General features: G+C 50.8%; 1 protein-coding gene across 2 annotated transcripts in view; it reads left to right on the top strand.

Annotated features, from left to right (window-relative positions):
• The first annotated feature begins 71 nt into the window (after positions 1–71).
• The window catches only part of LYAR (Ly1 antibody reactive), a 20,554-nt gene continuing 5,675 nt past the window's right edge, over positions 72–14,950 (top strand). Inside the window, exons 1-5 of one of the 2 annotated variants that reach the window (XM_029948735.1) lie at positions 72–217; positions 6,572–6,746; positions 8,045–8,159; positions 12,294–12,401; positions 12,521–12,604. In XM_029948735.1, the coding sequence (XP_029804595.1) occupies positions 6,625–6,746; positions 8,045–8,159; positions 12,294–12,401; positions 12,521–12,604 (429 nt within the window). In that variant the 5' untranslated portion in view covers positions 72–217; positions 6,572–6,624. Of the gene's footprint in view, positions 218–6,571; positions 6,747–6,848; positions 7,016–8,044; positions 8,160–12,293; positions 12,402–12,520; positions 12,605–14,950 lie in introns of those variants that run through there. The other variant, XM_029948727.1, reaches the window with a different exon arrangement.

Here is a 14,950-nt window from a genome sequence, read left to right as displayed (position 1 = left end):
GACAACGCCCCCTTGGCCGGCCGGATCTGCCTCCGGCTTCCGGGAGCGTCACTTCCGCCGGGAGTGTGGTCGCAGCACGCAGGCGCGCCGGGCGGCCGCGAAGCGGTTTCTGCGCCTGGAAGCCCCGGAGGGAGGCGGCAGCGACGCTGGCCCGGCGGCTGCGTTTCCACGTGCTCCTCGCGGCCGGTTGAAACCGTTGGCGGGCCCTGGCTGAGAGGTGAGGGGCGGTGGCCCGGGGCGCTGGGGCTCCGAGGGGGAGCGGGGCGGGCGGCGGTTTCCACCATGAGAGCCCCTCCTTGGTCTGACCCACGGAAGAAGGAGGCAGGCCATTCAAATCTCGTGCATACTCTGGGGTCGCCGATGGGGTCCTGGACTTGGGAAGACCGAAGCTTCTCGGTTCTAAAACAGACAAGGCTTCTGCCCAGGGCAAACCAAGACGCTTGGTCACACAGGACCCGGCTTCTGTGTTGGTGCATGTCCGGGACGAGCCTGTTGTCTTCTCCCAAGCCCCGGGGAGCTGGGTCCCTAAGGAGGAGGCCTTAGGGCTCTGCGGTTGAGAGAGGTTGAGAGTTAGGGTCGCAGTAGCTACCCTGGGGTTCAGGTTTGCCACTAACGGGATGTGTGATCTTCTGCAAGTTACTTAATCGTTTTGTGCCTTCGTGTCTTGATCTGTCAAAAAGGAATAGTAGAGAATAAAACTCAGTACCGTTGCAAGGATTGCATGAGCACAAACGTGTTAACTGCCTATTCCGGGGCGTGGCACATGGTAGGGGACCAGTTAATGCCAGGATTTCTGCAGCACCAACCCTGGGAGACGGCGAGATGAGGTGGGCGTGCTTGCAAGGCTGACTTGCCTGCAGAGGGCCCACTTGGGACTTAGACCTGTAGACCTGCACACACATCCTCCCCCCAGCCCCAGTCCCCCAGCTCCCAGCATCGTGCCTGACACGTGGTAGCTTACACAGGTGTTGTCAGGCCAGTGAAGGGATGCTGGTGAGGTGGTCTGCGGGGACGTAGAGACACGGCTCATCTTCTCCCAGCCTCCGCTTGCTCATCTGTTAAGTGGAAGTAGGTGTACCTGCCCCATAGAGTGGATGCTCATGGAGACCCTCATCAGCCCACGATCCGGGGTCCAGGCAAGGGGGTAGACGGTGTGCATGCTGCCATCCTTCCTTTGCACCATGCCCTTGGTTTCTTGGAATTCTACCCCTAGAAGGGGCTCCTGGCACCTTGTTTCACAGATTGGGGGACTTGAAGTTCAGAGGGGACAGTGATGTTTGAGGTCACCGAGTCTCACTGGGAACTGTGCTGTGGTTGCTCCCAGGTGGGCTGTGCCCAGTGGTGATGGGGTTTAGGTCTGTGAGAGACCTAAATAGTGAGTGTAGTTTTTGCAAAAGGAAGCAATATAAGAATGTAGAGGGAGGGAGGTTTAAAAAAAGGACTTCAAATCCCAATTCCGGAACTAAAGGTGAGGTCATTGTATCAGAGAACAGGGTGGTAGACTAGGCACCCAGTGAGGGTGGGGAGCCCGAGGAGATGACTGAACTTAGTAGATGGGTGCGTTGAAGGTCATGTTTAAAGAGGCATGGGTTTAGGAGGGGACTGTGTGTAATAGCATTGATGGGCAAATTAATAGGTCACAGGAAATTCTTTCTACCATTGGGTAAGAATGAATCTTTTCTCTTACTTTTCACACAATGCTCTAAGACAGATATGAGGCCCATTTTATAGATGAACAGAATCTAGGAAGTTAGGAAGCCTTGAGGTCACTTTTTAGTGAGTTCATTTTTCTGAACTAGTGCAGCCTCTAGTTCAGATCTCTGGCCTTGAGTCTACAGAACATTCAACAGAATGTGGCCACCATCCTGATAAGGGAGCCCGAGATGCCTCGAGTCCCACACAAGTTTGTGTGCCCGTATTGTCACTGCCTCCTACCCCTCCACGCAGCATCAGTCTCCAGCACCTTCCCTCGTCAGCTGCGACCCGGGTGGTACCCTTGCCCAGTGTGTGAAGATCTGGGAGTCCATCCTTATGGTGTAGAATGGGAGGTCATTTGTGGAGCCTTTGATTTTTTTTTTTTTTTCTTTTTGGATGAGGTTCTCAAGATCCCATGTCCTGAGTAATGGCCAACCAAGCAAATGGCCAAAGACATTGATGAGGCAAGATAGGCAGGACGGCAGCTTTGGGCTTGTCTCAGGCCACCTCTGCCGCTTCCTGTGTCTCCAGCCTGATCCCTTAAGCTCCCTGAGCCTCAGTTTTCTGTCACAGATGTTGGAGCGGTGGTGTGATCATCCCTGTTCTGGAGGTGTTGGGTACAGTTGTGGCTGTAAGTGTGAGACGGCTTTATGGTGAGCTAATGATCATCCTGTGTAACCCATCATCTTTCTCTTGGGTTCTGGCATGTGCTGAGAGCTCAGTAAACCGACCAGAGAGCGGAACAGCCGGCCGGCAGCTCACCCAGGGCTGGCCCCCTTGGGGAAGGCACCCAGGTGTTCGTGGAGGCCGGTGCACACTTGGCATTGACCGCAGGTCTGCTGGGATGAATGACAGTGACTTACCTGGGGTGAGACCCGAGCATGCTCTCAGTCAGCCCACGAACACTGCTTTGTCTTCGTGTTTCCACATCTCTAGAAGGGAGAGCGCGGAGAAGCTCTTCACTGGGACCTGCCCTTGGGCACAGCGAGCAGGGGACTGAGGCAAAGAAAAGGGGTCTCTTCTTTAGGTCCAGCCCCATAAAGCACACCGTCTCCTTACGCTTGGGGCTGACTTGGGCTAAGCATTGAAGCACATTAATAGCTGAGCCCTGCACACAGGGTGTCCTAAAAGTCTTAACGCGGCTTGTCTTCAGCTTTCCAAATTTCCGAAGTACAAATGTTTCAATCTTAACCAAAAACATCATTTGAAAGTTTGGTTAAACTTCTTTCAGCTTTGTGAAATCCAAAATTAATGTTTTGCTTTAGGCAGTGAGTGCTCTCTTAGGTAGAGGGCCGGAGCTTTCAGAAGGCATCTTTTTGTTAAGTCCATAGCACTTTTCTGCTGTTGGGATCGTTAAGCGGGCAGGAGCCTTGGGACGCCTGGAACTTGCTGTTGTTTGCAGCTCACCCCCATACAGACACCCCCTGCCCCCCGGTGTTCACCGCATACGGGAAAGGTGTTCAGACATGAAGCGTAGTCAAGGTGACTCCTGGCTGGTGCTGGTGTGTCCCCGGGGTCTAAATAAGGGAGGGTAAGCTCCTTATGAACCTTATCTCATTAACAAGCAGGTGACCACACCGGCCCCATTTTAGAGGAGCGAAAAAATGCAGCGATGCTCTAAAAATCCTGACGCACTGAGACACTGGGTTCTATTCTGCTTCTTAAAAAAAAATTTTTTTTTCTCTAAATGTGGACATTTGCCACAAAAGGCCCAATGAAGATGGTTGAAGGGGTAGTTTTCCAAGAGACATGTGACCGAGTTCGAATCCTCTCCTGAATTGATGTTTACAGCATGCGTGGCTAACCCCCAGGAGGGTGACGTGTTTTTTTGCACAGGTATTCCTGGCACCTTTTTGGTCAGCGTCACTGGCTTCTTTAAATCAATACATTTTGTTCCCAGGCCTTTAGTTCCTGGCCGTCGCTGACAGACTGAGTCTCCCAGTTGGATCTCAAAGCTTCCCGACCCCTCTCTCGTCCCCTTTCCCCCCCAGGAACGAGAAACAGGACAGACCTCTTCGATGGACGTCGGAAAGCTCTAGGCCATAGGTTTAGTTGGAGGGGGTATTTTTCGTTGTCGGTTTTCACAGTGAAAGTACTTTTCAAGTTCTCCGCCAATCATTTGGTTTAATGCAGCTGCTTGTTCGTTGTGGGTAAAGTGGCCGTCCGTTTTTTGGTGGCTGATTAGCAAGTCGCTCTTGTTCTTACACAAAGGTGCCCCCACAGATGGCTGAGCAGTGCGTTGGTTCTGGTTCCAGCCTTTGTCCCCCCGTGGGGGGCAGGGCAGCTGGTCCCTTGACCGTCATTGTTTGAGCCTCCATCTGCTGCGTGCAGAATGCCAAGCTTGGAGGGAGTTGGGTCATAGTTCCCCTGATGTCGGCTCCCCAGGACTGGTGACCAGTGAACGCGTCTGTAGGTGACCAGAGGGGAAGATGGGCATGGTCGTTGCACACCCCAGAACCGCCACCACCGCGGTTGCTCTCCTCCGGACCCAGTGCTGGGCGGTGGTGGACCACGTGCCCTCCCTTGCCTAGCCACATTGAGGGCAAGCTGAGGAGGGGACCTCGGAGTTGGGACCTGTGTGCGTCTGAAGTGTATCAGGCAGGGCTGAAGTCCGATGGTGCCCCCAGGCTGAGAGGCTTCCATGAGAGCAGGCTGGGCCTTTGTAAACGCCAGGGGTGCAGCCAGGATGTACATTTCCATTCAGGGCTGAATGGAACGGAATTACCCTGGACTTCCTCATGTGTGACCTCTCGGGCAGTGACCCAGATCACGGGAGTGGAGGGGAGAGTGACTATGTGCATGGGAATTCTCTGGGAACCCAACTGCTCTCTGTGCTTAAGGATTTCTGTATGAGTCAAAGTGCTCGGGCTTACTTGACCGTGACCTTCACCTTTGTAAGGAGGAGGAAGGTGCTGGGTCAGATAGCTGTCAGTATTTTTGCCGTGAAACTTATTTATCACCAAAAATGACAACGCTCTGAACATGGAGTGATGAAGAAACTGTGTAGCCGTGGAAAGTTACTGTGCCTCCCGTAACACTTTCAGATGAGTTCGTGTTCTGTTGAGCACAATAGCCTCTCCTTGAAATCTATAAATGGCAGTTACATGTTTGCACAGATGTGCGACATCTTGGAGCAGTGCTTGGGATCCCCTGATATATGGTTCCACTTTTTTTTTTTTTAATGTTTGTCTATTTTTGAGAGAGAGGACAAGCAAGTGAGGGGCAGAGAGAGAGAGAGAGGGAGGGAGGGAGACACAGAATCCGAAGCAGGATCCAAGCTCTGAGCTGTCAGCACAGAGCCCACACGGGGCTCCAACCCAGAACTGTGACATCACGACCTGAGCCGAAGTCAGCCGAGCCACCCAGGTGCCGCTAGGGTTCCACTTGTTTATGATCCAGCAAGAAGCCCCGTGAAGGAGGCCCTTCCCTCCCCTACTCCCTGTCCACTAAGACTGAGGAGCGCACCCTTGTATTTTAACATCTGGATACGTCGTAATCCCTATATGAATGTTTTCTGTGCTCTCAGAAATGTTTAGGCCCCTTCTCCATCTTCTTTTTTTTTTTAATTTTTTTAAATGTTTCGTTCATTTTTGATACAGAGAGAGACAGAGCATGAGAGGGGGAGGGGCAGAGAGAGAAGGAGACACAGAACCGGAAGCAGGCTCCGGGCTCTGAGCTAGCTGTCAGCACAGAGCCTGACGCGGGGCTTGAACCCACGAACGTGAGATCTGACCTGAGCTGAAGCCAGAGGCTTAGCCGACTGAGCCACCCAGGTGCCCCCCCTTCTCCATCTTCTAAACCTTCCTGAATTCCCTCTTCACTATGTTCTTGTTATATTTGGGAATCTGAAATAATTTCCAGTTTGTCGTGTCCCGCCCAGGCCTGCAGGGTGGAAAATCCTTGCGGGTTCTTTTCCTGAGGGAGGGAGAGAAAACAGGGCAGGAGAGGGGAGTGCAGAGAGTGAAGACAGCACACAGTTTCCGATCAAGCCTCTCGCTTCTTCCTTTATTTTTTTTTCCTCTCAGAAAATAATTCACTCTTCTATAGAATTTGGGGTGGAGAACTGACCCGGGTCGGTTACCAGGTAAACAGAGTCACATGAATATTAGAGAAAAGGAAAAACCGAAACTGCAAACTCCGGACACAGCTTCAAAGGGAAGCGCGCAGACTTGTGTCTGCAACGCTGGGGAGGGGAAGCTAGCGCTGCATCCCGAAATAAGGTTTTGATCTTTTGTGCACCTTGGCCAAATCTACGTCTGGAGCAGCAAGACAGTCGCCAAATTATTTTGACCAGGAAATGGCAGTCTCCAGCCTCCAGATACAAGTCTTGTTTACTGGCTCACTCCCCGGAGAGCGATAATCCCTGCCTGAGGCAGCCAGGACTCTGCGGCTCCCGACGCCAGTTTATGTGTAAAGGGATGGGAATGGAGGGCAAGCCAGCTTAACATTATTGGGAAAAGTAAGACATTTTGCTTAGTGTCCCCCAAACTCTTCCTCCCTAGAGCCAGCCTGCCAAATTTAAATCCTGGTCTGCTACTGTGTGGCCTTAGGCAAGTTACTTAATCTCTCTGTTTCCATACCTGGTATAAATTGTACACAGTAACAGGCCTTCCGTCGGGGTTGCTGTGAAGCTATCAGAACAGGCCTGGCACAGCAGAAGGTAACCAGGCTTAACCGAGAGCGGCCATCACCACTGTTAATTCTGACATCACTTAGAGTTTTATGTGGACTGCTGATCAACTTTGATTCTGTTCTTTATAGCTATTTTCATGTGATTTTGTGGTTGAAAAGCGAGCTGTAGGGTTGTTTACTGGGAATAAGTGTTTCAGACTACAGTGATAAAATTATCTTTTCCTTTCTTTTCATGTTCTCTTAGGACAAGATTTTAAGCCTATCTTGGATAGAGAATACCTAACCATTTAGTGAAAAATGGTCTTTTTTACATGCGGTGCATGTGGCGAATCTGTGAAGAAAGTGCAAGTGGTAAAGCACGTTAACGTTTGCAGAAACTGTGAGTGCCTGTCTTGTATTGACTGCGGTAAGGAGTTCTGGTGAGTTCTGCCTGATTCCTGTAGACCGTGGTGAAGGCCCAGACCCGTTTGGGAAGCACTGGACCCCGTGCAGTCTTTAAAAAACAAAAAAAAGCGGAGGCACCTTTGAGGAAAGAAATGAAGAAAAAAGTTAAAAGTGCTCCGCAGCCTATTCGCTTTCTAAGGACAGTCGGGATCGAGGACAGAGGGGAAGGGGGACGCAGATGTCGGGAGCGTGTGGCCATCGGTGGCACTCAGCGTTACCAGACCCTGAGAGGTGACCACCCAGGGTAAGGCTCCAGGGGCATAGCGGCCGGCCACGTTGAAGAGCTGGATTAACAAACCAGAAACTGAGTTGTGGGGGGCAGGGAGGAGAGACAGGGCCCCCCCCCGACCCCACACGACTCATAGGTGACGGTAGAAGTGAGCCCTGGCCCCCGGGTGCGTCCAGTGCTTCCGCTGAGGGGTCTCTGGACAGGGGAGGATGCAGGGGTGACGGCACGACATTTTTCACTGCTTTCCTCCTCTCGGGGGCGGGGGGTGTCACTGTTTGCAGGTGGCTCACCTCTTCCCAGGCTTAGGTGCAAAGATGGCTTTTGGGGACTCTGCCTCAGTGGCCTCTGTGGTGTTTGGATGATAGTTGCCAACAGTTCGTTTTGATTTCATTCTAGAAAGCAGTGCTTTTTTTTTTCCAAAAAAATTTTTTTTGAAAACTGCTAAAGCCTTTGTTCATACCTAATCCTAGGAGGAAGCCTGATCGGCAACGCGAGTGAAGATTGGGTTTTTCTCATTGAGAGACTTTGCCCCCAACCAGGTCCCAAACATCTCCCCTCGGGTCCCGCAGACCTTCCAACGATTGTAGGAGACAGAATCGAGCTTCCTTGTTTTCTGAGACTCGGAGATCTAGAACTGTTGAGTGACGAGACAGCGCCATTTTACTCTAGCCTTTAACTTACTGGACGGCTAATTGTTGATTGCCTATTGTGTAACCAGGAAATCATACAGATTTTGTCATTTAAAATAAAGCCACCCTACTGCAGAGAATTATTTTTATTTTTTTATATTCTGTGTATAGTCACTTACGACAAAAAAAAAAGTAGTGCCTGTCAGTTTGGTTTAAGACCCTTGTACGGAAAAGTGGGTGAAAGGTTTGGCGATGGGCTCTGCATGGAACAGCGTGGGGAAGGACGATGCGCCTGCCCAGGAGGTTATAAACAGTAGAACTGTGGAGGGCAGAGGGCAGGGGCAGCCCGCGAATATCAGACGGAGCCTCCCGGTGGAGAGTCCCTCTGACGGTGGAACTTTCTATCTCTTTGAAGGGGTGACGACTACAAAGCCCACGTGAAGTGCATCAGCGAGGAACAGAAGTATGGCGGCAAAGGTTACGAAGGTAAAACCCACAAAGGCGACGCCAAGCAGCAGGCGTGGACCCAGGTGAGGTCTTTCTAGTCCATCAGGTAGCTGCTTCTGCCTCTTCACTTCCTGTGGAGGCCTGAGAGCAGACGCAGCGGACGCGCAGACAGGACGCGCAGACATCGTGTGCTAGGGCGGACGGCGCTGAGCCGCTGGCCTCGACAAAGAGGTCCTTGTTTCTCCGTGAACACAGCTGCAGTGTCGTTGGCCTTTAATCCATACGTTTTGCAGATTGCTTGCAAAATGTTTAGAATTCTCGCTCTCTTTCCCTTGGCTACGAAACTGAATGGAAGCTTTCTAATCTTTATCTGCTTCTAGTGATAATGCAGCGTCCATTGCGCAAACCACGTTCTAACCTGCCACATCCGCCAGTCATCAGAATTGGGCAAAATAAAGTTATTTTCACAAAGAAAAGGAATTCTCTGCTTCAGTGCAAGGCACAGTAAAAATTCACTGAGAGGTGTAGCTTCCAGAATGTTACTCCCCAATTACAGAAACTGATCGTTAGAGGAGAGAGGATTCAGAATGGAAGGTAGAGGAAGGAAAAGACAAAAGTCATCTTTGGAAATTCTCTACCCTCCTCGAAACCGGATACATAACAGTTAACTCCCTTTGAGGATAGAGTTTAAATGTGAGTTCTCTGGTCTTCCCTAGCTTACTGAGTTAGCCAGCTCCTGGGAGGGGACATCTTCCGTTCACAGAGGACTAATCACTAAGTCAGCCCAGTGCAGATAGAGAAGCCAGTAAAACTCGTTATTTTAACTAAGATATTTAGTCTGGTGTCCATCAGCCTCACCTTTGGGCTCAGACTGTATCTCAGTCGCCCCAAGAAAGAGGCGACATTCTAGGTCCTGAGCTTGAGGTACCTGAGCGTATGAGTTCCATCACGGGTGGCATGAAATCCCCTAAAGCATGGCCGGCGAAAGACACAGCCCGCCGTGGCCGGAGCTACGAGGCCGTCGCCGAGTCGTTGGGGCCTAGAATCGTTACTAGTTGGCTCTTTACAGACAAGCCTTGCTGGTCCCTGCCGCGAGCTGCCAGGCGTCTGTAGGCGCATCACTGTGTTAGGGCCATCTGAGTCCTCCCTGAGCCCCTGGTCGACAGTGTAAACAGACGGGGAGGACTAAATGTGTGCTGGGCGCTCCCCCACAGGGACTTCCCTGGAATCCCTAAACGCTTCGGTTTTAAAGACAAAGTTTCAGAATCCTGTCAGTGTTCCCAAACTGAGCACCCCCCTAGAGGTCTCTGCTTACACACAGGGTGGATCGGTGGGCCCGGGAGAGATTGCCCATTGCTGGGGCCACAGTGCTTCCCTCCGAACTTTGTCACCAGTGCCCTGTTCTGACCCCACGTGCCACTTGGGCGAGTGCCCAGCCGGCTTCCCTTCTGCCTCGTTCACGTGTCTCATTGTCGTGATTTGTTTTCCTGCCTGGTGCCTAGAGGTTTGCTCCTCCTCATCTCAGCATCCTGTATCCGAATGTTTCCCGGTCTGTGTATACGTGGCCTCAGTTCTTTCCTAATGCAGGGACCTCTTCCTGCATTCTGTTACATTTGTTATTTTTTCTTCTCTTGGCTCATCAACGACCATTTTTCTTGTGTGCTGTCATTTCCTTCACTTTAATAATTATCTTTTTCCTCTGCCCTCACTGAGATTGCCAGAAGCATCTTCTCTAGGTTCGCTAATTGAGTTTTCATCTCTGCTCTGTCCCTGCTATTTCAGACTTCTTTATTAGATCGTAATGCTGCTTATTGTCTTGGTCCTCAAGTAATTTCCTGGTCTGGATAGTATCCATTTTCATCTGATTCTTTTGATCACCTTTGGTCTGTTTTTTTTTCCAAGTTTTAAAAAATCGTGGGAAGTGGTAAGGTATCCATGACATGGACTTCTCCATTTTAGCCATTTTTGAGCACACAGGTACAGCCACACTGCTGGGCAGCCACAGCCTCCGTGCACCGCCAGAGCCTGTTCATCTTCCCAAACTGAGACTCTGTCCCCGTTAAACACGGACTCATGTCCCCTCCGTCCCCAGCCCTGGAATCTGCCACTCTGCTTTCTGTCTCTCTGAATCTGACCACCTCGGGGCTTCATGTAAGCGGAATCAGACTGTGTTTGTCCGCCTGTGACAGGCTTACGTCACTGCACACAGCGTCCTCCAGGCGGTGGCCGGCGGCAGAACGCCCCTCCTGTTGAAGGTCGGGCACATGCCACGGCGTGGACGGACACACAGGGTTTATGCGTCCGTGTGGTGGTGGGCACCTGGGTTGCTTCAGCCTCTCGGCCCTTGTGAACAACAGTTGCTGTGAGCACCGATGTACAAGCATCTGTACAGACGAGTCCCTGCGTTTAGTTCCCTGGGGCCGCATACCCACAGGCGGAACTGCAGGAGTTTTAAATCGTTTGCAGGGGCACTGCCCTGTTTGTCATGGGGGCTGCGCCGTTGTCCGCTCCCACCCGCAGCGCGCAGGGCTCCGACTCCCTCTCATACTCCGCTGCGCTGCGCGTTTCTGTGATAACAGACCTCCGAGGGGTTATGACAGGCTGGTTTGGATTTGCATTTCCCTAGTGATGACGATGATGAGTATCTTTTTGTGCATAACTGGCCATTTGTGCATATCTCCTTTGGAGGAATGTCTGTTCCAGGCCTTTGCCCATTTAAAAAAAATTTTTTTTTGGATGTTTATTTTTGAGGGGGGAGGGAGTATGAGCGGGGGAGGGGCAGAGAGAGAGGGAGAGAGAGGATCTGAGGTGGGCTCTGTACTGACAGCAGAGAGCTCGATATGGGGCTCGAACTCATGAACCGCAAGATTATGACCTGGGCTGAAGTTGGATGCTTTACTGACTGAGCCACCCAGGCGCCCAAGGTTTTTTGTTTTTCACTGTTGAGATACAGGAATTCTTTAAATAGTCAGGATGTTAATGCCTTATCAGATCCATGGTTTGCAGTGTTTTCTCCTATTCATGGATTGTGTCTTCACTCAGTTGACAGTGTCTTTGATATACACAAAGTATTTACTTTTTATATAGTCCAGCTTTTTTGTAGTTGCTGCCTGTGCTGTGGGTGTTATGTACAGGAAATCATTGCTACTTCCACTGTCAAAATACTTTCCCCCTCAGTTTTCTTCTAAGCATTTTAGCTTCACTTTTAACTCTTAAGTTTGGGTCTTTGATCCATTTTGAGTTAACATTTGTTTGCAGTGTTAGGTAAGAGTTGAGCTGCATTCTTCTCCTTGTGGACATCCATTTCCCCAGCACCATTTGCTGAAAAGACCGCTCTTCCCCCGCTGTATGGTCTTGCCACCCATTTTGAAAACCATTTGCCCGTAGATGCAAGGTTTATTCCTGGGCCCGCCCTAGCATTGGTTGACATGCCCATCTTGATGCCAGGGCCATGCTTTTTTGATTACTCTAGCTTTGAAATCAGAAAGCATGAGACCTCCAACTTGCTCTTTTTCAGGATTGTTTTAGCTATTTGGTGTCCCCTCAGAATCTGTGTGATTTTAGGATGGAGTTTTCTATTTATACCCAAAAAAACCCACCCAAATGTCTATTAGATCTTCATAGGGATTGCATTTAAAGCTGTACCTCACTTTGGTTCGTAATGCCCTCTTAATATTATGTCTCCCAATCTATAAACACGGAATGCCATTTCCATTTATTTGTGTCTTCTTTAATTTTCAATGTTTTATAGTTTTCAGTGTACAAGTCTTTTGGCTCCTTAATGATTTTTATTAAGTATTTTATTCTTTTTGATACTGTCATAAAAGGAATTGTTTTCTTAATTTCCTTCTTAGCTTGTTGGTGTATGGACATCTAGAACTTAATTTTCAAGTGTGGATTTTGAATCCTATGACTGCTGAACTTGTTGGTCCCAATGGGATTTTTTGTGGAATCCTCAGTGTGTTCTTTCTACATGTCAGATGAAATCATCTGAACAGAGATGATTTTATTTCTTCCTTTCTAATTTGGATGCCTTTATTTCTTTTTGTTGCCTAATTGCTCTGGCTAGCAGTGCCGGTACTGTGGTGAATTTGTAAGCATAGATATTAATACAGAATCTGGCCTTGAAATGCAAAACCTCTAGGACTCTTAACTTGGCTTTCGTGAAACTCTTGTGCCAGGTGTTTATTACTTGTTTTATTTTCCCTTTTTTGTAGAAAATTAATGAATTAATAAAAAGACCTAATGTGAACCCCAAAGTGAGGGAACTTCTAAAGCAAATTAGTGGTTTTGACAACGTTCCCAGGAAGAAGGCGAAGTTTCAGGTACGAATGTGAATGCCTTCCCTGAATGGAGGGGACGCGTGGCCCGGGGGGTGACCCAGCTTGCGTGCACCTGTCAGAACGAACAAGTCAGGTTTTTTGTGTGTGTTTGTCCCTTACAGAATTGGATGGAGAACAGTTTAAAAGTTCACAATGAGTCCCTTCTGGAGCAAGTGTGGAATATCTTTTCTGAAGCTTCCAGCAACGTAAGTCAGATCTAATTTCAGATTTGTAGTGTGGCAGAAATGATCAGTAATAATGAAATGGGAGTGTCTTATTTTTGGAGGTCAAGACAGCCTTCTTTTTCAGAGAGCCTCTTTGTGCCTTCATTTATGGGAAGGAATAAACTGACTGCACTGCAGAGAAGATTCCCTTATTGTGCAGAGAAAGCTATTTAATCCCGATGTTTGCTAACAGGACCAGCTGGCATGAAGTGGTTCGCTGAGAAGCCAGGCAGCAGGGCTGGACAGAGCAGGGACTGCAGGTGTCTACAGGCCTGGTCTGATTCCCTGCTGCGCTGTTGGCCAAACCTTTGATCTTGGGCACTTTATTTAACCTCTCTGAGCCTCCGTTTCCTTGTCTTAAAGAAAAGAAGACTTAAGTCCAATTCGTGCATTTGTTCGGGACTTAGCGAGTGCCTGGTCTGTGCCAGGCCCTAAACAGAAACTATACAACATCTCAGGTCGTGACAGAGCCATGGAGAAAAATAAACCGTGAGGGCATGGGGGAGACTAGCGGTTCCTTTAGGTGAGGGGGTCACAGAAGGCCCCATCCCCGGCCCCTCCTCATGCCCGTGACTAGTGGGCGCCCAGTGCGCGTCTGTCTTCTTCCTTCTGTGGAGAATCTCCCTCGCGGACTTGTCGGCCGCCTGTCAGGCTCCAGCCGAGAGGCCCCTCCGTGTGGACCATAGGCAGAGCCTTGGTCTGATACTGTGCGGCCACCTTGTCGGTCACGTAGTTAATTAAAAACATTTTCGCCCTTAATTCACCTGCACCTTGCCCCTGTTTGGAGTTTCATGTGCCATCTGTAGGCTTAACTCAGTAGCGGTTTTAAAACACAACAATGGGGTTTTCCTTTCTTTTTTTCAAGTAGGCTCCACACCCAGCATGGGGCTTGAACCCATGACCCTGAGACCAAGAGTCGAGTGCTCCACCGACTGAGCCAGCCGGGCACCCCCAGCAGGGTTTTCTGACATCTTTGATTCCACCCACCTTGTCGGGCTTTGACTGACTTGTACGGAGAATACCTTGGGCAGCAAATTGGGACGAACAGTGAAACTATCCTGCCACGTCTCTTCCAGAACAAGCAGATTGGGCCCCTGGGGTCTTAGAACCAGTCACGTGCACGCCAGCAGGGGCCGTGCTGCTGGAGCGGGCCGTCACCGGTCACGTGACTGGCATTTAGGTGGTACTATTCTTTAAAGATTATTTCCATCATTTTAAGTAAGCATCAAAGATCCGGAGTTACTTCGTTCTCTGCACAGTTTTTAAAACAAAGTTGTTTCTGGTTTCCCTTTCGAAGCCGTGAACACGTTCAGAAGTGAATGAACGCTCAGTGCACAGCCCGTGGCGCACTGAGCTCCGACAACGTGGCTTCGCCTCTGCCCCGTGGCCTTCGCGTGTGTGGCACAGGTGGCTCTGTGGCCCCGTCGTTCACACGTCTGGTGTTTGCCCCTCCCGTTACCGTGCCCCGCCCCTGTGCGGACAGCTGTGCTGAGGCCATGGTCCTGCCCCCCTGGAGCTGTGATCCTGTGTGGTCCGGCTGTGATGGCAGGAAGCACTGGGGAGAAATGGAAGGCGGGAGGAGGGGCTCTATTAGGAGAGAGAATCAGTGCAGGTGTCTCTGAGGAGAGCCTGGCACAAAGTAGAATACGGGGCGTGAGCGTGTGGACCCGTCCCCGAGGAGCATGTGTCCTTCTCCCCGGGTGCAGAGGGGAGGCCCCGGCTAGAGACTCCGTGTGAACCAGACAGAAGGCAGGCTGAGGCCCGTGGCTCTCAGTGGTCCGGACGGTGCCTTCCCAGAAGACAGGAAGGAACCTGCAGGCTGGGAGGGAGGCGGCGTGGGCCCCTTCCTCCTCCTGACTTGGTTTCTGAGCTCACTGCCTGTCTCCCCCCCCACTGCCTGGCCTGGCTGGTCTCTGACCTGCTGGGGGAACGCAGACGCTGTGCTCTCGGCCTGGCGTGAGCACCGAGGGAGGCCTGAACTTGTAGAGTCTTTGTATTTGAGTGAAAGCCAGTCCTTGTTTTGGCTCAGTTTGGGGGACAGCAGGTCCCTCCTTGAGACCCACCCTCCCAGAGGAAGGGACTGGCAATGACTGTCTGTCACCTGGCTGGGAACTAACGAAGAGGGGTCTCTGGCGCGGGGCTCGGGCACTGACGTCCAGCAGTTCCCGCCACCCCCTAAGCAGCCCCGTCCAGATGCATTAAGACTTACCACCGGGTCAGGACATTGCTGGGGTCATTCTTGAGAAGGTGCTGACATAGAGACCAGCGTAGGTTCAGGGTCGGGGTGCAGCGGGCAGCGGCACGCGTTCTGCTGGGGTCGCTGTTCTC

Source organism: Suricata suricatta, chromosome 1, assembly GCF_006229205.1.
Source record: "Suricata suricatta isolate VVHF042 chromosome 1, meerkat_22Aug2017_6uvM2_HiC, whole genome shotgun sequence".
Classification (NCBI taxonomy): domain Eukaryota; kingdom Metazoa; phylum Chordata; class Mammalia; order Carnivora; family Herpestidae; genus Suricata; species Suricata suricatta.
Note: the sequence above shows the minus strand (reverse complement) of the source record. Positions and strands in the feature narration are given on the sequence as shown.